The following is a 22,372-nucleotide window of genomic DNA, read 5'->3' as shown; positions in this document are numbered from 1 at the left end:
CACACATACATATAAACAGATTTTTCCCTTTCCATCTGTGTTGAGTGTGCTGAAGTGGTCTGGACGGAAGTGGTGCTTGAGGTTTAATCAGATTATTAGATGGGACTGCATGTGCTTTGTAGCTCTCAAATGATACTCCCAGCCCAGCCTGTTATCATAATATTTCCATGCAGGTTTCAATTCTCTGGCTGTAGTCTGAGTGGTCTTTGGTTGAAACATGATCAGTACTTGGCATCACACATCAGTTCATGTTCACATTTCTATCACAGATGATATCAAATCACATGATCCAAACCCTTTCACACATATTCTCTAATGTGCAAGAGTAGTAACACTGCAGTTAATGGAACAAACGAATTTGACATGCTTTGTTATGTAATCCAGTCAGGCACAGAAGATACTTTAATAGAGCATAAATTAGATTAAATCTTAAAGGGATAGTTCACCCAAAAATGAAAATTTGATGTTTATCTGCTTACCCCCAGGGCATCCAAGATGTAGGTGACTTTGTTTCTTCAGTAAAACACAAACAAAGATTTTTAACTCAAACCGTTGCAGTCTGTCAGTCATATAATGTCAGTCAATGGGACTCACGGCTTTGAGGAAAAAAAAACATACACAGACAAAACCAAATTAAACCCTGTGGCTCGTGACGATACATTGAGGTCTAAAGACACAAAATGATCAGTCTGTGCAAGAAACTGAACAGTATTTATATCGTTTTTTCCCTCTGATCTGCCTCCTGGTCCAACTGTCCTGAGCTTGTTCACACAACAGCCAGCGCGTGACGTGTCTTCTTCTTCTTCTTGCGTTACGGTGGATCACAGACTTTTAAGTGCATTACCGCCACCTATCTCTCAAATAGGCATTCCTAATTGAGATTAAAGATAGAGTGTCAATGGTCCATTTGACAGATAGATGGTTTTGGTTTGGTTTGGTCTGTGTATGTTTTTTTTTTTCTCTCAAAGCCGTGAGTCCCATTGACTTGCATTATCTGACTGACAGACTGCAACGGTTTGAGTTAAAAATCTTCGTTTGTGTTCTACTGAAGAAACAAATTCACCTACATCTTGGATGCCCTGGGGGTAAGCAGATAAACATCAAATTTTCATTTTTGGGTGAACTATCCCTTTAATCTTAATGAAATCTTAACCTAATCTTTATTTATTGGATAATGTGTGTCAAAACATAAAATTAAGTTCAACATAACATCTCATTTGTCTTGGTGAATCTAAATATGTAATTCAGTGATTCACATGTAAAATCTAATAAGATCTCATTTTCTTTTTTTACGTAAATATATCAAGGACAGTCTCAAATAACATAATAAAGTGCAAAACTATATAATAAATTAGAAAATAAAAAAATTATATATGTTTATCATATAAATATCATATTTATTTATAGGAGTTAAGGATGACAGTGAAAGAAAGTAATATATAATATAATAAAAAAATAAAATGTTCAATTATATTACAAATACACATTTTTTTTACAAATTACACGCTTCAATATGAAACACATAAGAGCTACTATTAGTGTAAACACTGCGATAAGTCCTGCAATAAAACCAATGTGCAGAGACATTTTTTCCTCAGTCATACTTGAGGAAGCATCTGTTCATGAGGGATAGCAACAGAAAGATCAAGTCAGTCACGTCATAACAAGTTGCACACTTATTTTATATTAAATAATGATTTTTTTTTTAATAGTGTTTTATCAAAAGAATGTTTGTGATCTATTCTTACCCCATGCAAAGACCATCGGTTCTTGAAGACTGCTGTGCATTATTTGACAGGAGTAGTTGTGTGTAGTGTCAGATAACAGAATTGCCACCTGAATTTGGTATGTTTGGTCATGATTTGGCAGGAAGCCTGTTGATATCCCATCTAAGGCTGGCTGTCCATTAACCATCCACTCCACAGTGATATCTTTAGGGTAAAACCCCGTCACCACACAGTTAAGTGTTCCAGCACGCTTGTGCCTGATCACAGCTTCAGGGCGAACTGTAAACGCAGATGAATCAAACACAATCAACAAGATTACAAAAATGCATTAAGATGAGTACAATATGTTGCATGTTGTAAGCTATATGTAACCTGGTTGGATGCATGAATATCTATAAACAACAACACTGGATACATTTAAACATGCATAAACACACTTGCCTTTCTGGTCAAGTATTGTTCTACTGAGTTCATAGAACTTCTTGAGTCGAGGAACACAATCACGATGAATGTATATAAGATTATTGTGATTCCAGAGATCAAACCTGTCTAGAATGTTTTTAATGTCCAGATCTTGTGGCAAGTATGAGTACCATTGAGGGCTGTCCATATCCATAGAAAGACTATACTCTCCATTGACTGAAAAATGATACAGTCCACTTGACGTTCCATTATGGCTCAGCTGACAGCCATACATTAACTGCAAGAGTGGACCTGAAAATACAAAATCATCTTTTAATTAGAACTGGAACCATTTTTAGCAATCTTTTTCATTTCTACTATGCAATGTAGTATTATATACTACAATGGAGAACTAATTTGCTGCAGCGTTGAATTGACACCAGCTCTCCATTAAAAAGGCAAACAAAAGCTTTTGTGATTCTGAGCGTAGTGCCCATTACACAGTCCCAGATTAATATAATATCTGCAGTTATTAAATCTACAACTCTGTGTGCAGAAGCTGATAAATTAGATGACACTGGGTTTCCAGCTTTTCTTGTATGACAACCATACTATGAGCTTACACAGAGTTATTTTATTAAAACCCAATTAATCAGATTGGTGCTGTCTCACAAGGCCACTACGCCACCTACTGTTTAAATCATTAGGTTTAAAATTACACATTTCTTGACTGGACAGATGCCTTGGTGTACTGAAGTAATCTACAGAGATTATGTAAAACATTATTGTTTATTTTATTGGCAATAACCTGTACCTACAGCATTATTTATTAAAACACCCTCATACAATGCATATTTTTAGAAAACAAAATCATGTCAGTCAAAACGTGTATAATATTATGTAGTATAACAAGTATTCATTCATTCATTTTCTTCTTGTTTATAGTTTTAGACTAGTTGTAGAAGCAGAAAGAGATTTCCAAACCTACTTTTCAACCCCAAGGTTAAATTTGCATATCTTGAAAACAGGTTGAAATAGCCTGTTTTAAAGTTTGTGCAATCCCTAAGATCTCTCCAGACAGTGGACAGAGATTCCAGTTGGCCAAAGGGATGTGAAAATACATCAGAGGTGCTCTCATAAGTAAATACTCTGTAATCATCAAGCATCCCATAGGATGAGTATTTAGGTAAATATTGATGTCCAGGAGCGAACGTCACATATATGATCAAACTGTGATGCCCTGTGGGCAAAAAAAAAAAGACAAGAAAAAATTATACATTGCTCATGTGACTGTGAATATACTGGGTATTTTATAAATACTTTGCAGTACTTATGAACTTTTGTGAAGCTTTAAATAATGATGATAATCTCCCACTGATTGCTTAATATTGTATCATAAATGTAACATGGACACTTGGCAATTAGTGAAAAGGAAATAAAATTTGACAACCCACCAGAGTATTCTGCGTACAAAGCCACCAGGGAGGACAGCAACAAGAACTGTAATAATATTCAAGAAAATATGTAAACAGAATGAATAGAATGTAAAAATATTCTTTCTATTCAGACACCTACAGTTATTCTTGCAAATAGATCTCCCATCAGCACTTAGTTCTTACTACTAGTTGGCCATTAGAAAATTAAATCAATGTCAATATGTCCATGTATTTATTTCTTTGGTACGTAGCCAAAGAAAAACAATCAAGATTGAACATTTAAGACTAAACTTAAATTGAAAGGCTATAAAAATGGAAACAAAGGCGAAAAATAAAAAAAAAGGTTCAAACATTCACTGATGCTCCAGAAGGAAACACAATGCAATAAGAGCAGGGGGGTGAAAACTTTTAAACAGGATGAAGATGTCCAAATTTTTCTTATTTTACAAAAAGTCAAATACAAAAAGTTTTCACCCCCCGGCTCTTAATGCATCGTGTTTCCTTCAGGAGCATCAGTGAATGTTTGTACCTTTTTTAATAGTTGTGTTTGAGTCCCTCAATTGTCCTCAGTGTGAAAAGATGGTTCTCAAAATCATACAGTCACTGCTGGAAAGGGTTTAAATATGCAAAAGATGCTGAAAGAGGATTTTTCTGAAGAACAGTGCTCAGTTTAACTGTTCAGAACAAACAAGGAACTCAACAATCATCACAAAACAAAACAAAACAAAACAAAACAAAAAAACAGTCGTAGATCATCCAGGTAACCACACACAGTATTAAGAACCAAGGGTTCCCAAACTTTTGAAGGGGGTTATTTTAATAATTTCAGCTATTTTTATTTATTTTTGTCTTGTGGACTATATGGTAACATCTTTCATTTAAAATATCTTACTCAGGACAATACTAAATAAAAAATGACATGCATTTTGTATGATCTCTCTTATTTTGTTAAAATTATTCACAGATTCTGCAAGGGGTTCACAAACTTTCGCATGCCACTGTATGTATGTATATATATATATATGAAGAGTTTATTTGCAAAAACAGATAACTCAGTTTTTGAAAATTTTCAAAAATCATGTTTTTATTATGTTAACGTGTTTTTATTGAGTTTTATCGTGTTAGTCAACTTTTTTTTCTTTTTTTTTGTTATTTTTCAACTCAGTCAAAATAACTCAATATAAAGCTTTAATACAGTACGGCAACCGCACATGCGTCCATTTATAACGCTTCTTATTGCTATGTGAAAATGTATAATTGGAACAGTTTGTTGGAGCTGATCTGACGATCTGAATGAGAGAGAGATTATTATTATTATTTATGTTGTTATTTATTTATTTATTTATGTTGTTGTTGTTATATATATGTTAATGCTTTGGCAACATTGTGTTACACAGTCATGCTAATAAAGCTTAATTGAATTTAATTGAATATGAATAGATTTTTACGTGCATCCCTAGTTTTCTCTTCCTCTTCTCTAAAGCAGCACAGCATGGCCTCGCCCCCTTCGTTACATGTTCCTGGGGGCGGGGTTTATCTGGGTTCGTGACATATCGGACCCGGGAAGTAGTTCGTTGTAGTCCCTTACCAGCCATTTTTGTAGGCATTAAACTTCCAGAATTTTAAAAAACGATATCTCTGTTTGCATTGAACTTTCAGTGCTGCAACTTTGCAGATATTTTTTTATGCTCAAAAAGCAACATTACACACTAATGTTAAAAAAGTGAAATCGCAATCAACCACCCCTTTAACAATTCTTTTTCTCAAGTCTAAACTAATTTTTATGTCTTTGCCATTATGACAGTACATATTATTTTACTAGTTGTTTTGAAAGATACTAATCCTCAGCTTACAGTGCAATTTAAAGGCTTAGAGGGTTAATTAGGCAAGTTAGGTTAGTTAGGCAAGTCACTGAACAGCAGTGGTTTGTTCCGTAGCCAATCAAACAGATAATTTCTTAAGAGGGCTAATAAAATTGACCTTAGCAATTTTTTTAAAATAATTATTTTATTCCAGGCAAATTTAAATAAGGCTTTCTCCAGATGAAAAATATAATAAGAAATACTGTGTTAAAATTCCCTTTCTCTGTTAAACATCACTTGGGAAATATATAAAAAAGAACTGAAATTTCATAGGGGGGCTTATAAGCACAAGTCTTCTAAGTGTTTAAAAGAATCCACTTACTCTGCATGTTTACGTTTTATAAGACAAACAGCTCAGATTTATAGGTTTCTTTTAACATGTAACATGAAAAACTTGCTAATTCAAAAGGTTCAGAGCAGGAACCTATTGCGATTCACTTCAGGAAGGTTTGCACAGATGCTGTCAGTGTCAGCTGATCTGAAACACCCTGTACTGTACCTGTATTACTGCAATAACAAACAGTACGACAGTAGGTTGTTAAGAAGTGGGAATAAGATGTCAAATTCCAGTTATCACACAGCACAACATCTTATAAATCTGATGACATCTTGTTTATGTTATAGGCTACTATAAGCCTACTCATCAGAATCAGAATCAGAATGAGCTTTATTGCCAGGTATGTTTACACATACAAGGAATTTGTTTTCGTGACAGAAGCTCACAGTGCAACAGAATGACAGTGACAGAACAAAAACACAGATAATAAAAGAAGAATAAAAACTAGAACAAGTAAATAGGGAATAACAATATACAAATTGGCAACTGTATGTACATGTATGTTACAACAGACAGTTTTGTATGTACAGGTATATTATGTGCATATCGAAATGTAGACTAAGTAGGCTATGTATGTTAGATAAATAAGTGTATAAATAGTGTGTGTTCCACAATTATTGTCAAGTGTTCATGAGATTGAGTGTCTTGAGGGAAGAAACTCATACTCATGCTAATACACATTACACAATACATTTTAGCAAGTATTTTACTTTTAGTGGATTTGCAAAAAGGCTACATGAATGGATACTGAATCGTTTAGGTAAGTTGCCAAACTTGCTTTGCTCGTGTTGACATCGCGTTACAAACAAAGTTACTTTTACTTTTGTTTTCAACGTCCGTTTACAGAACACAAACTGCAATCTTACCAGAATCTGGTAAATATTCACGTGAGATGGTTGAGACATCCCTACGCTGATAATCGCTCTCAGGTCAACGCACTATCTGTTCATTTCTTAACTTGGTCGAGGCAGCTTCCAACAGATAACCACTATGTACAATATAAGCAGCGTCAGCTTTTGCTGGAATCCCATTGGTCAAACGCTCTCCATATTTGGGTAGTTGACGTGACATCATGGTTTTACTGTCAATCACGATTAAGACTTATGTGTTGAATTTATATAATTTAACGGAAAAATAACATTTTCCATTATTGTTTTTATTTAATTGCATCAAGTGTCATGGCAGTTTCCATTGGCTTATATTAAAAAGTTAATTTAATTAATAAGATAATAATAATAATAATAAAGATTTGACAGTAAGCTCTCAAATGTTTGAAAAACACAGCTTTCCCCAAAATCATTGTATTTAACATAGTTAGGTTATATGATTGTTTTTATATATTATATAAATATAATATTATGTTATATGTATGTATCCTTTTGTTTGCCTACAAAACCACCACTGACTCTGCACCCCTTTACCTAAATTCATTAATTCAGACCTATGTGCCCTGTAGAAGCTTGCATTCTGCAAGTGAATGGCGCATTATTGTGCCATCCCAAAGAGGCACAAAATCACTTTCACGGACTTTTAAATTAAATGTTCCTTCCTGGTGGAATGACCTGCCCAACTCAATCAGAGCAGCTGAGTCCTTAGTCATCTTCAAGAATCGGCTAAAAACACATCTCTTCCATCTTTATTTGACCCTCTAACTCTAGCACTCTCTATTCTAATTCTGTTCTTAAAAAAAAAAAAAACCTAACACTAGCTTCTTTTCTGTTTGTAGTCTTGTTTTCTTTTTATTTACTATACAGTTAACAAAAAGCAAAAAAAAAAAAAAAAACAGTAACAGTAGGCCTCTAACAGTAGCTTGCTCAATTATTTTTCTATTCTATCTGTTTTCTTTTTATTTATTGTATAATTAAAAAAAAAAAAATTTAATAAAAAAAAAAAACTTGCTATGTGTACTGCGTTAGGTTATAGCACTTGCATACCATTGACAAATTCGGTAGTATAAATAAGGCATCATTGCACAAAAAAAGGAAGTCCTGTTCTAGAACATTTCAAAGTAATCATGTGACTATTACTTCTCAAGTGAAAGCTCTTGTGACACAATACTTGATTACTATTAACAATCTCTGTTACATCTATTTAAGGTATTTAGTTGCTGGAAATTTTTTCTTCGTCTAAAAACAGCAGTTTTATTTTGCCATGAAAAAAAGGAAACTTGGACCTTTGAATTTAGACTATATATCCACTCCAACAAATTCTTAGCAGTTACACATTCCAGTTCACTAGAGGGCAGAATTACACAGTGTTAAATAATAAGTAGTCACCTGTCATTACCTACTTACTAGGTAAAAATACTGTCTTTTTGTGACTGAGTTTGTCATAGGAAGACCTGTTTAGTCTATTACAATGTGAACGGCAGTTTATTTTTGCATTTGTGCTTACCAAGAGGAAGAACAACATTGCCTTGTCACCGTTATTCCCAAGGCTTGTGGGGAGTCCTGACATCTCTGAGTCCAGTTTTTGTTGTTGCTTTGTTCTCTATTCCCTCCCCTCAGCAGGGTTCTTATGCAAAATATTATTCCTTATGAATAAGAGACTGAAGCTCTGTGGCTCGACCGGAGAGACTCTCTCTGTAACAATAGATGGGCAGACGGAATCTGTCCCTTGTTGTGTACTTCCTCCGTCCCACCCAGACTAAGAAAGAAATATATAAAAACAGTAGGGGGATATTTTACTTAACATGTTTTAATTATGCTCTTATTCCTTTCATGAATCATTTGTCTTTAAATGCTTTTATGTAACCTTGTATTCAACCTGCCCCTTAATCGTATATATTTTATAAACTGAATTTATACATTCACAGTAAGTGCAAGATATAAAATACACACTTAAATAGAGTATATTTTCATTCCAGTTGTCATAGACAGTTATACTCCTTCAATTCAAAATAATCATATTTTTATGTCTTTTGTGGGATGATATGTATCACTTTTCCAATCTTCCCAGTGGACATTTTGTTTGTAAAAAAAAAAAAAAAAAAAAAGAAATGGTGACCAAAAAAATCAAACATGTATCTGAAACAACCTGTCCTCCAACCAATACGCCCGTATAAGTCGTTTGTCCAAATCCCTGAAATACGACCCATCAGAGCGTATGCTACAATTGTGCCCCTATCGGCAACAGGACATTTTAATATTAATGTTTTGTACTCTTTTATCTGCGTTATAGTTCGGATTTCGTGTAGCTCGGTTGGTAGAGCATTGCGTTATACGGCGATATGTAATTACGCGATCATGGGTTCGATCCCAGAGAACGCTCGCGCTCATAAAATGTGCACTAAAAATCATGATTTTGCATGATTCCTGTAAGGGGTAGGTTTAGGGGTAGGGTTAGGTGTGGTCATTCGTACGAATTAGCCACCTAGTAAAATATGTACGAATACTGTGAGGTCGGTGTAAAAAGTCCACATATTGCATTTAAATAAAGACGCATTTTGATTGGTAATGACAGTCATACGTCATTTCATGACGACAGACGCAACACGAGACTGTCATTATTTTTACGCGTGCTAGAGGGCGCTTAACTTTAAAACGTAAATATAGGTCGTAATAAGGGCTTGCACAAACCTATAGGGTCGTTTTTTGTTGGAGGACAGGCTCATCTGAAACCTTGCTAATTGTATTTTATTTTATTTATTACATAATTCAATTATTTGACTTTTTAACCCATTTACCAGTTTCGTTTATTCAGAATGACTCATACTGCATTCAAGTTACATTTTATCAGTTCCTGCATTCTTTGGGAACTGAACCCCTGATTTTGGGTTTATATATTGACATATACACATACTGTGTGTTCTTATATTATATATATAGTGCCTTGCGAAAGTATTCATACCCCTTCATTTTTTTCACATTTTGTTATGTCGCTGCCTTATGTTAAACTGCTTTATGGTGCATACATGTAGAATAACAACTTCGGGAACTTCTTATAGATTGCAGGATCTCCAGTGGGAGGTCCTCCTGACAGTATCTATTGTTTCTAGCCATTTGTCTTGAGGTATAAAGTTCTGTAAGACAGAACTTTATATTTGTGTTGAACATCAACAGACCGTGTCTGTGGTCTTACGGACAGAACTTTGGGAGAATTTTGGAAGAAGCTAGGAATCTTACAAGGGTTAAAATTGTTTGAAGGACTGCTGCACTGCTACCGTCAATAAATTATTCTCCCCACAAAAACTTTGGTCAAGCTTACTTATTTTATGTATTAGATAAATCTAGTACATTGGCGAGCCACCCAAACTACTGTTCAGCCAAATACAGCAAAATCTAACAATTTGGCGAGAGCCAGCCAGGAGAGACTGGCAAGAAGTGAACTCATCAACTGCAACAAGAAGTGAACAAGAGAGTTTTGGAGATTCTACAGTTTTTGTGTTGAAGATCAACAGACCGCGTCTGTGGAAGCAAATTATTTGAATCAACTGGATCCTGTCTCAAAGATCCTAATTTGGTGAGTGAAACTATCAGCTCTAGTTTCATAAGTAAGCAGATCAATCAGTGTATGGAGTGTAGCCATAATACAATCCGAATTCCGGAAATGTTGGGACGTTTTTTAAATTTTAATAAAATGAAAACTAAAAGAATTTCAAATCACATCACAATAGAACATAGATAACATAAATGTTTAAACTGAGAAATTTTACAATTTTATGCACAAAATGAGCTCATTTCAAATTTGATGCCTGCTACAGGTCTCAAAATAGTTGGACCATGGTGTAGCATCTCCTCTTCTTTTCAAAACAGTTTGAAGACGTCTGGGCATTGAGTTATGAGTTTCTGGAGTTTTGGTGTTGGAATTTGGTCCTATTCTTGCCTGATATAGGTTTCCAGCTGCTGAAGAGTTTGTGGTCATCTTTGATGTATTTTTCGTTTAATGATGTGCCAAATGTTCTCTATAGTTGAAAGATCTGGACTGTAGGCACTCTTCTACTACGAAGACATGCTGTTGTAATAGCTGCAGTATGTGGTTTTGCATTGTTAGGGTTAGGGTTAGGCATTCCCTGAAATAGAAGTCATCTGGAGGGAAGCATATGTTGCTCTAAAACCTTTATATACCTTTCAGCATTCTTAGTGCCTTGCAAAACATGCAAGCTGCCCATACGTATGCTCTTACGTTAGCACCGACATTGGTGTCTAGAAGTATTCCTGGGCCCATTTAGAAATGTCAATGACAGAATCATGCCGATGAGTGATGCAGTGTCATCTGAGAGCCCTAAGACCACGGGCATCCAACAAAGGGTCTTCGGCCTTTTCCCTTATGCACAGAGATTTCTCCATTTTCTCAGAATCTTTTGATGATGTTATGCACTGTAGATGATGAGATTTGCGTATTTTTGAAGACAGGCAAACTCGACGTTACGTCTTTGTAAAGACGATGTGGGTCTTGCTATAGACAACGTGTCACCCATGCGTTTCTGGATGCGGTCTTTACCTGGCACCGGGTGATGGTCACGATCGCTGCCTCACGTGCGATGCAGTTGTGTCCTAATACCACCTCCACCCAGCAGGGCGGTGAGCGGAAGAGCAAGAGGCCCTCGGGACGGGCGACCCAGAGAGAGAGGGAACTGCTTTTGGAAGATGGTGAATGCAGGAGGGCCGGGTAGAGAATCTTTTGTTTCCAAGAATGAATGAATTAATGAGGCATTTACAGTGAGGAAAATAAGTATTTGAACACCCTGCTATTTTGCAAGTTCTCCCACTTAGAAATCATGGAGGGGTCTGAAATTGTCATCGTAGGTGCATGTCCACTGTGAGAGACATAATCAAAAAAAAAAAAATCCAGAAATCACAATGTATGATTTTTTAACTATTTATTTGTATGATACAGCTGCAAATAAGTATTTGAACACCTGAGAAAATCAATGTTAATATTTGGTACAGTAGCCTTTGTTTGCAATTACAGAGGTCAAACGCTTTCCTGTAGTTTTTCACCAGGTTTGCACACACTGCAGGAGGGATTTTGGCCCACCTCCACACAGATCTTCTCTAGATCAGTCAGGTTTCTGGCCTGTCGCTGAGAAACACGGAGTTTGAGCTCCTCCAAAGATTCTCTATTGGGTTTAGGTCTGAGACTGGCTAGGCCACGCCAGAACCTTGATATGCTTCTTACAGAGCCACTCCTTGGTTATCCTGGCTGTGTGCTTCGGTCATTGTCATGTTGGAAGACCCAGCCTCGACCCATCTTCAATGCTCTAACTGAGGGAAGGAGGTTGTTCCCCAAAATCTCGCAATACATGGCCCCGGTCATCCTCTCCTTAATGAGGATCTCCTTAATCCCATGTGACGAAAAACACCCCCAAAGCATGATGCTACCACCCCCATGCTTCACAGTAGGGATGGTGTTCTTGGGATGGTACTCATCATTCTTCTTCCTCCAAACACGTTTAGTGGAATTATGACCAAAAGTTCTGTTTTGGTCTCATCTGACCACATGACTTTCTCCCATGACTCCTCTGGATCATCCAAATGGTCATTGGCAAACTTAAGTCGGGCCTGGACATGTGCTGGTTTAAGCAGGGGAACCTTCCGTGCCATGCATGATTTCAAACCATGACGCCTTAGTGTATTACCAACAGTAACCTTGGAAACGGTGGTCCCAGCTCTTTTCAGGTCATTGACCAGCTCCTCCCGTGTAGTTCTGGGCTGATTTCTCACCTTTCTTAGGATCATTGAGACCCCACGAGGTGAGATCTTGCATGGAGCCCCAGTCCGAGGGAGATTGACAGTCATGTTTAGCTTCTTCCATTTTCTAATGATTGCTCCAACAGTGGACCTTTTTCACCAAGCTGCTTGGCAATTTCCCGTAGCCCTTTCCAGCCTTGTGGAGGTGTACAATTTTGTCTCTAGTGTCTTTGGACAGCTCTTTGGTCTTGGCCATGTTAGTAGTTGGATTCTTACTGATTGTATGGGGTGGACAGGTGTCTTTATGCAGCTAACGACCTCAAACAGGTGCATCTAATTTAGGATAATAAATGGAGTGGAGGTGGACATTTTAAAGGCAGACTAACAGGTCTTTGAGGGTCAGAATTCTAGCTGATAGACAGGTGTTCAAATACTTATTTGCAGCTGTATCATACAAATAAATAGTTAAAAAATCATACATTGTGATTTCTGGATTTTTATTTTTTTAGATTATGTCTCTCACAGTGGACATGCACCTACGATGACAATTTCAGACCCCTCCATGATTTCTAAGTGGGAGAACTTGCAAAATAGCAGAGTGTTCAAATACTTATTTTCCTCACTGTATATAGCGCTTTATTGTGTATTGCAATACACCCAAAGCGCTTTACAATCATGTGTGTGTGGGGAGGGGGGGTCTCTCCCCAACCACCACCAGTGTGCAGCATCCATTTGGATGATGCGACGGGAGACACAGGACAACGGCGCCAGTGCGCTCACCACACACCAGCTACAGGTGGAGAGGAGAGAGACTCATAGAGCCAATCAAGTGGATGGGGATTATTGGGAAGCCATGTTTGACAAGGGCCAGTGGAGGGAATTTGGCCAGGACACCGGGGTTACACCCCTACTCTTTACGATGACTGTCATGGGATTTTTAATGACCACAGAGAGTCAGGGCCTCGGTTTAACGTCTCATCCGAAAGACGGTGCTTTTTTTTTTTCGAGAAGAATCTCGATAAAAGAGCAGTTTTCTCTGTATCTGGGTCCCAAGAGAGCATGGAGAGTCATGGACGGACCACACTCTTGCCAGCAGGCAGCAGCGGGCGGTTCGAGAGGGTCATCAAAGGCCCTACTCACGCGTTGCACCGCACACTCAGATGGACGGGCATATCAGTACAATGTCCTGCCCTTCGGGCTGTCGCTGTTGCCCCGTGTCTTCACGAAAATATCGGAGGCAGCCCTTGTTCCTCTGAGAGAACAGGGCATTCACATTCTCAACTACCTCGATGATTGGCTCATACTAGCTCAGTCTCAGGATCAGTTGTGCGAACACAGGAACTTGGTGCACTCGCACCTCAGCCAGTTGGGCCTTCGGGTCAACTGGGAAAACAGCAAACTCTCCCTGAAGCAGAGGATCTCTTTTTTCAGTATGGAGTTGGATTCGTTCGAACAGACAGCACGCCTCATGCAGGAACGTGCACAGTTGGTGTTGAACTGCTTGAATATGTTTAAGAGTAGGATGGCTGTCCCACTGAAACAGTTTCATGGGGCATATGGCAGCTGCAGCGGCAGACACGCCGCCGGGGCTGCTTCATATGAGACTGCTTCAACTTTGGTTCCATGGCCGAGTCCCAAGGTGGGCGTGGCAACACGGCACTCACTGAGTCCGAGCCTGCCGCCAAACTTTCACCCCGTGGTCAGACCTTTCGTTTCTCCGGGCAGGAGTGCCCCTGGAACAGGTCTCCAGGCATGCCGTGGTTTACACGGATGCCTCCACCACCGGCTGCGGGGGCCATGTTAGACGGGCTTGCAGTGTCGGGGGTTTGGACGGGCCCCCAACTGCACTGGCACATCAATTGCCTAGAGTTGATGGCAGTACGCCTGGTCTCAAGATGCGCTTACGAGGCAAGCACGTCTGCGACCGTTGCGTACATCAATTGACAAGGTGGTCTACGCTCCCGTTGCATGTCGCAACTCGCCTGCCACCTCCTCCTCTGGAGTCAGAAGCATCTGAGGTCGCTTCGTGCCGTTCACATTCCGGGCCTGCACAACTGGGCAGCCGACGAGCTGTCATGAGCTGAGCTCCCCGGAGAGTGGAGACTCCATCCCCAGACGGTCCAGCTGATTTGGAGACGTTTTGGAGTCGCTCAGGTAGACCTGTTCGTGTCTCTAGAAACCTCTCACTGCCAGTTGTTTTAGTCCCTGAACGAGGGAACACTCGGCATGGACACACTGACACACAGCTGGCCGCAGGGCCTTCGCAAGTATGCGTTTCCCCCAGTGAGCCTTCTCGCACAGACACTGTACAAGATCATGGAGGACGAGGAACAGGTCCTGCTCGTGGCGCCTTACTGGCCAACTTGGACTTGGCTCCCAGAACTGATGCTTCTTGTGACAGCCCCTCCTAGGCGAATTCCCCTGAGGAAGGATGAAATTAAAATTTAAATCTTTTGACTCAGAGACGGGGCGCCCTCTGGCATCCGCGTCCAGACCTCTGGAAACTTCATGTCTGGTCCCTGGACGGGACGCGGAGGTTCTAGGTTGCCTACCCCAAGAGGTAGTTGACACCATCACTTCGGCGAGAGCACCGTGTACGACACGCTTACACCTTCAAGTGGAACCTGTTCATTGAATGGTGTTCTTCTCACCGAGAAGAGCCCCGGAAATATCCGATCAGAGTCGTGCTGTCCTTTTTGCAGCAGGGGTTGGAGCGAAGGCTGTCTCCCTCCACCCTTAAAGTCTATATGGCTGTGATTGCTGCCAACCACGACCCCGTGGATGGGAAGTCGGTGGGGAAGCATGACCTGGTCATCAGGTTCCTTAGTGGGGCGAGAAGGCTAAATCCTCCACGGCCCCCCTCTATACCCTCTTGGGACCTGTCTCTAGTGCTCAGAGCACTACAGCAGGGACCATTTGGGCCTTTGCAGACAGTTGAGCTGAAGTTGCTTTTAGTGAAGACTCTGCTCCTACTTGCATTGGCCTCCATCAAGAGGGTAAGGGATCTGCACGCATTTTCGGTCGACGATTCGTGCCTAGAGTTTGGGCCAGCTGACTCTCAGGTAATCCTGAGGCCCTAGCCCGGCTATGTGTCCAAGGTTCCCAGTACTCCCTTCGGGGATCAGGTGGTGAGCCTGCAAGCGCTGCACCCGGAGGAGGCGGACCCAGCGCTATCTTTGCTTTGTCCCGTCCGAGCATTGAGATGCTACGTTGACAGGACGCAAAGCTTCAGGACCTCAGACCAGCTCTTTGTCTGTCACAGAGACTGGCAGAAGGGGAATGCCGTCGCTAAGCACAGGATGGCCCACTGGATAGTGAATGCCATCATCCTGGCTTATCAGGCACAGGGTGTGCCCTGCCCTTTCAGGTTGAGAGCTCACTCTACTAGAAATGTTGCATCCTCCTGGGCACTAGCTCATGGCGCCTCGCTGGCAGATATTTGTAGAGCTGCGGGCTGGGCAACCCCCAACACGTTTGCTAGATTCTATAGCCTTCATGTGGAGCCGGTTTTCCTCCTGTGTTCTCACCTCAAACGGGTAGAAGCACTGAGAGGCTTCGGCTTTGGGTCGGCTAGCTAGAACCACTCCAGAGAGTCTTTACTGTAGACCCTGTTGAGCACCTCCATCCCCTCGGCAGCCAGACGTGGCGGAGCATCCGGCGCCAGACCCTCACTCAATGAATCTGTGAGAACCGGTAGAGGGTTGGGTTCCATATGTAGAGACCTAAATGGACCTCATATGTGTAAATTCCACGGTACAACCCCTGAGCCGTGTTCCCTGGCAAGGAAGTCAGACTCAGAGCTTTGCAATCCAAAACATTGTCATACAACAATAGGACAATAGGGTATGAAAAAAGTGAATATCAGAGACACTCAAAAGCAAAAACTCAGGGAAGATGTAGACATTGCAACGACGAAGGACACTGGGTTTGTGATTGTAAGCTGAGTTTGAGACATCATGATGAGGACAACCTGTTGAAGAGGTTTCAGCAGTTGCATGACAGCCAACCAAAAACAGACTCTGCTAAATGCTGTGGAGCCGTAGGGATACTGAAGAACTTCTCTCTATAGCACCAGCTAGCAACGTCTCATCCAAAAGCTGATGGACTCCATGTGTGTCCAAACAAGGCAAGTGAAGACACCATACAGAAGGAAAAAAAGCATACACAGAAACCTCAACAAAGATAATGTCCTAGTAGGCAGTACTGCTAAACAAGCCATAAAGGAGAGAGGTGAACATACAGCGGCATTAAGACAACTTCAACAAGTTCAGCAAACAATTGTTTGCATAGTAAACAGTTTCAAATTGAAGTGTACAGAAAACCACAAGGAAAATCGTCTATGCCCTTTTGAACATTTCACAGGCCGGCCCATGTCCAATGAAAATCTGACATCTGACAGCCTTGTCCAAACTGATGAAAGACTCAGCCTGGCAGTACACAATGCCAAGAATCAAGTTTTGGCACCTCCAAAGATTTAAAAAACTGGTCCCACTTTATGTGTCCCTAATACCTGTGTACTTACATAGTAACTAGATGTGTACGTAGTATGTAACCACAGTGTAAGTACACATTGGTACATATTATCTACAGCTCTAATGTTTGTGTAACTACACATATGTAACAATCCACTGAATGGTATGTGTAAGTACAAATGTGTAACAGGACACTGGTAACAACACTTTTTGGTAATGAAAGTACAAATGTGTAACAGGACTAACAGCACTTTTTGGTAAAGAAAGTGTAACACTTTATATTAAGTAGACAATTCCTATGGATTTACAATGTAATTGCTTTAATGTTACACAGCAGCGGTCAGTAAGTTAGGCTTTACATATAAATTGTGGTTGGTGTCCAGAATGTTACACTTTATATTAAGGGGACAGTTCCCGAGGAGTTACCATGTAAGTGCACTGGTATTACAGTGGTGCACCAACTCCACCAACTCGAGATCCAACTCCTCCCACTTTACATATCCCTAAACCTACCCGTTTCCACCCCCTGGATCAAATTGTTCCAATTACTCTTATACATACTGTTGTTACAAAATGTAGTTATATAATTTCTGTTACACGAGTACTTAGCGAAGTGAAAAAAGTGTTGTTACCAATGTCCTGTTACACATTTGTACTTGCACATACCATTTTGAGGGTTGTTACATGTGTGTAGTTATAGAAATATTACAGCTGTAGATACTATGTACCAATGTGTACTTACACTGTGGTTACATACTATGTACACATCTAGTTACTATGTAAGTACACAGGTATCAGGGACACAATATAAAGTGGGACCAAAAAACTCATATGTCACAACAAGACTCCAGGTGGGAAAGACCACTTGGGGATCTTTTAGTAACTGATGCAGCAGTTAAAGCGCAGGGTAACAGTGAGTGGAATGATGTAAATTTGCCTAGAGACGAGGGATAGATGGCAGTAGTGTTTTCAGAGTCCAGATATGGCGGGACTAGTGTTTATAGGCTCTAGCTTATCGCCTGAGGACTAAGATATGAACGTTTCACCAATGTAGGTGTCCTGCCAACATTAAATAGGGACAGTTTTATTGGTAGTTAGGCATGATTTGTTTAAAATCTTTTCTTTGGAAAGACACGTTTCACTTTTCTCTTGTGTGTGATTGCAGGTGTTCCAGCATTCCAGAGGATGAGCAAAGACATCCAGCGCTTGGGGACCATACTGCACTGGCCACCTAGATGAACACGCCTGAACATCCACAGAACACAACAACATCCGCCACTTCCACAAGATCGCAACATCAAAATAAAAAAAGGACTTAGGCATTCAAGATCATGCAAACCTATACATGCGAAGTCCCTTCATGCTTCAAACACTCCACCACCATCCCCGTCCCAAAGAAACCCAAAATTACAGGACTAAATGACTACAGGCCTGTGGCTCTAACTTCTGCGGTTATGAAGTCATTTGAAAAACTGGTGCTGGCCCACCTGAAAGACATTACTGGACCCTTGCTTGGTTACCATGGTAACCAGGACACCTCAGCCAGACCAGATAAACTTTACAACCTAATAGCATGTTGAGAGTTCTCCCTCTCACCATCTTTCAACCATAGGAAAAACATAATGGCCATAAAAATGGACTCTTCTCTAATTAATTCATAGAAAAACCTTTCTTTGAATGAACACAAATATCCTTCAGGTCATTGTGTATATTATTACTGTTCTTGTATATTGTCTTCTGTATTGTATACTGTTTTATGCATGCTTATGATAGATCACTAGTTAATATCGCCTCACTTATACCATGTTTGGTCTCTATCAATTCGTCTTCGGATGATCTAATTGAGAGTGTATATTATATGTTGATACATATGCAACATATCAGTGTTCTAAGAATCTTTAATAGTTTGTATATCAAAATCCAATCCAGTTGCATATGCAAATTACCATGCTTGGCCACAAAGAGTCATAAACTTTCCCTCCAAAAGCTCAAGACACCATTGGCTCTTTGATCCCCCAGAGGTGTGACCTCGATAGAAGATAAAGGTAATCACATCACTGCCCTGCCCAATCTAGGTTCTTTTAGATTCAGAGAAAATGAGGATGTGAGCTAGAACCATACCTGTCAACACTCCCGTTTTTCGCTTTTTTTTTTTTAACAACAGCTGTGCGGAAGAATTTAATTTCTTGTCTCGAAGCCATGTAAACAACGCCCACGCCTTTTGCAAAGTGTGTCGCACTAATTTTAATATCGGACACGGTGGGAATAACGACATATCTCAGCATCTTAAATCACAGTGGCACATTCGTGCAGCCGAGGCACAGAATGGCAACCTTATACAGTCTATGATGGCAACACATACTATAAACACACAATGTTAATGTTATGTACAATGTTACAATGTAATTTCTTCCACGGTGTTTAACAGTGTTTCTGTTTAATTTCTAATATATATATTCAGCACTGGATCTGTTTTATTTATTTTAAAATAAAATAAATATATATTCTTCCCCGCGAGAGTCTCCCGGATTTTGGTACCCAATGGTTTAATAAACTGCCAATGGTTTCCCCCACTATCAAAAAGATACAGTAAGTAACTATAATACCCTATGCATCATGGGAATTTTCTGTGACGTCAGACCCCACATACAGAGACTTACAGTATTTTTAAAAATTGCTGTATACTAGATAGTATATAATATATAATGGGTTCTATATTGTTGTTTTTTTTATCGAGTCGCGCCGCGCCACTGGCGTCCGAGGAAGACACGGATCCAGCGCAGCGCCGCGGGTTTTTCTCAGGGATGAACCCACTAGAGTGGGAGAGTTCCTGAGAACATCTGTGCTGTGTGTCGATGCACCTTAAGAGAGAATAAGACCAAGCAAGGTAAAAATATATGTACGTTTGTCTGTGTGTTTGTGTCAGATTTTTGCACACCAGTTTACCTAACCTTAGTAACATTTACCTGTCAACATGGCGGTAACAAACTTACTATGGTAAACTGCGCAGTCGTTTCAAACGACGTTTGTCAGTTTATTGAATTAAGTTACCGAATTAAAATTATTTTTAACGAGCAACACTTATCTTATATTAACATTAGGTTAACTAATGTGAAATTTTGTTCAGGTGAAATGTTGGCCAGTTGCCTATTGAGAAAATAAAATCGTATGTTAGCTAAATTGGTAACACTTTAGAATACCGTTCCATCGTTAATGAATAACTACACAGGAACAAATGGCTATAATGCACTATTAACATTGTAGTAACTACTATTAACTAACAAGAAACTCTGATTAACGATTTATTAAGTAAAAGCGCTAAGTTGAAACTGGTAGTTCACTATTAGCTAACCAGTAACTACTATTTTTTATATCCTGAGAACTCCTAAGACTATACTTTATACAGGTTCATAATTAATGTGAATTATGCATAATGAATAATTAATTCTAAAATAAAGATCATGGTAACCCACTAGTAAACAGCAAACATAATATAAATATGTATGTGTAGTTTGGCAGATTTGGTAGATCTGCACTTTTGGTGCATGGTGCAGTACATTTTAAGACTCTTCTATTATGATATTTACTGTAATCCTATATTCAAAGGATTAATGATTTTAACCCTAATCCAAATTCTTCAGTTTAAAGACCAACACAAGAAGCACTTTCATTTAGACTTACTACTGGGCCAGTGCAGCTGATCCAGGCCACCAAGATAGATATTCAAAGTTGTGGCAGAAATGGGACTTCTGCCCATTGCACAGGGGCTTTCGATGCTTTGTTGCCTCCAGGCTCCAAATGAATGCTTTGTAACGAGCTCATTATCTGTTTGACAGATTTCTAAGGACAGACAGGACATGTCTCTAATTGGACCACATGAAAAAGAGGGTCCAGCACTACTCATGGAGGAACACAAGGCTCCTCACCAATACAGTTGGAATGTGCCTCTCCATTAGTCTGAGTCACATTGTTCCATCATTGTTAGTGTAAAAGTTTCCATTTAATCCACAAGAAGGTGCTCTTTCATTCAGTGCCATGAGCCTCAATGACAGTGTCACAGCAAATAATGAAAATGACCAAGATGAGGACACAGAGAGATGGTGATGTGGACGCTCGCTTTATCAGATTGGTCAAGCTTTGCTCTGACAATGGCTGTCTCCGTTTGAACTTTGTGAACTGGCTGACCCAAAACCAGTGCTTGTGTCTACCCATGTCAGATTCACAATGTTTCAAAGGGCTCTTTGAAACTGAAATATCATCTGTATTTAAATAAACACTTGACGACCTTACGATAAGAACACAATGGCTCCGGATCATTCTTAACTGTGGGTTAACAGAATGCTATGTTATCTTTTTCAATGTTTCACACTTTTCCATATTTTCTTTTAGTTATAAATTAAGTTTTGAGGTTTCACACATTCAAAAGCTGCGATGTTTATGCTCTTATTTGCATATTTGTAGTGTCAGCATCATTGATTGGATGAACTTAGCATGTGACCTGATTAAAAAATGGCTTGTATTGCTATACAGTATATTAGTTTATATGGTGTCACAATGTTGCTGAATAGACTTTTTGGACCATAACGGTTTCTTTGGTTACTTTGTCACTCCAATTAACAGGTATTCCCTCAAATGCTGAAATGAATATAGTGCATGCAAGTTTCTAAAAATGCATACCCATACGCAAAGCCCATACGCAAAAGTTTCAAAACTCAGGCAAGTCCAACCAACTTTCAAAATCACAAGTATGGAGCACTTAACCCAGGGTTTAAAAACACTGATTACATGGTTAAACATAGCATGAAAAGCACTACAAAGTCCCTTAAATCCAATGTAGCCTGCTGTTTTCTAGTGTTCAGTTATTTTAAAGCCACTCAAACATGAAACAGCCATATGACCAGACAACGCTACTGTGATTGTTGTGCTCAGGTGAGAAAATCGTGCAAATGAACACTTATAAAGCTGAGACGGAATTCTAATGGCCTAACAAACAACTCCAGAATAGGTCATGCTTGATAGAAACAGCTCTTACACAAGCACATTCCACTGATAATAAAGGAATTCACAACTTCCAAAAAGTACACAAATATCTCTGTAAATATAAAACTGTCATTTATATGATGGGTGGGGGTGGGGACTAAGAAAAAAGAAAGCAGAACTACCCAATAAAATAAACATATGAACAGGACAGGCAGCATTCCTGCTGAAATATTGATCAAATGTAAACCTAAAAAGTTGAAGCAATGCAGGATATGTTTAAATTATAAGCCTTTCCTCTCTCCTACATATTATAAAATGTTAAATGCAATAGACTACATATTGTGTATGGAATGTATAGATGGTTTAGTCAAGGTTAAGGTTAGTCAGAGAGAGTGATGCATCCATGTTTAAGCTCAAGAGGTCACATGACCTGAGGATTACAGTATCATGTCCTTAAACTCATCCTTTACAGGAAAATGTCTTGGCAACCGTTAACACTACACTGTAATTGTTACCTTAAGACG

General features: G+C 39.5%; 2 protein-coding genes across 4 annotated transcripts in view; one reads left to right on the top strand and one right to left on the bottom strand.

The window, feature by feature from the left end:
* The window catches only part of slc2a1a (solute carrier family 2 member 1a), a 33,899-nt gene that overhangs the window by 509 nt on the left and 11,018 nt on the right, over positions 1–22,372 (top strand). The window lies entirely within an intron of this gene.
* Positions 1,108–8,343, bottom strand: LOC131532481 (hereditary hemochromatosis protein homolog). 3 transcript variants are annotated; one of them, XM_058764167.1, is made up of 6 exons: positions 8,159–8,343; positions 3,584–3,629; positions 3,118–3,369; positions 2,169–2,441; positions 1,749–2,006; positions 1,108–1,616 (listed from the first exon to the last, which is right to left on the bottom strand). In XM_058764167.1, the coding sequence occupies exons 1-6, from the start codon at positions 8,219–8,221 to the stop codon at positions 1,474–1,476; spliced, it is 1,035 nt and encodes a 344-aa protein (XP_058620150.1). In that variant the 5' UTR covers positions 8,222–8,343; the 3' UTR covers positions 1,108–1,473. The 3 variants fall into 3 exon arrangements, with proteins under 3 accessions (XP_058620150.1, XP_058620151.1, XP_058620152.1); XM_058764168.1 differs by lacking the exon at positions 8,159–8,343 and adding an exon at positions 6,631–6,768; XM_058764169.1 differs by lacking the exon at positions 1,108–1,616 and having other exon boundaries at positions 1,874–2,006; positions 2,273–2,441.

Source organism: Onychostoma macrolepis, chromosome 23 (assembly GCF_012432095.1).
Source record: "Onychostoma macrolepis isolate SWU-2019 chromosome 23, ASM1243209v1, whole genome shotgun sequence".
In the NCBI taxonomy this organism is placed as follows: domain Eukaryota; kingdom Metazoa; phylum Chordata; class Actinopteri; order Cypriniformes; family Cyprinidae; genus Onychostoma; species Onychostoma macrolepis.
The sequence above is the reverse complement of the archived record's forward strand: the minus strand, read 5'-3'. Positions and strand labels throughout refer to the sequence as shown.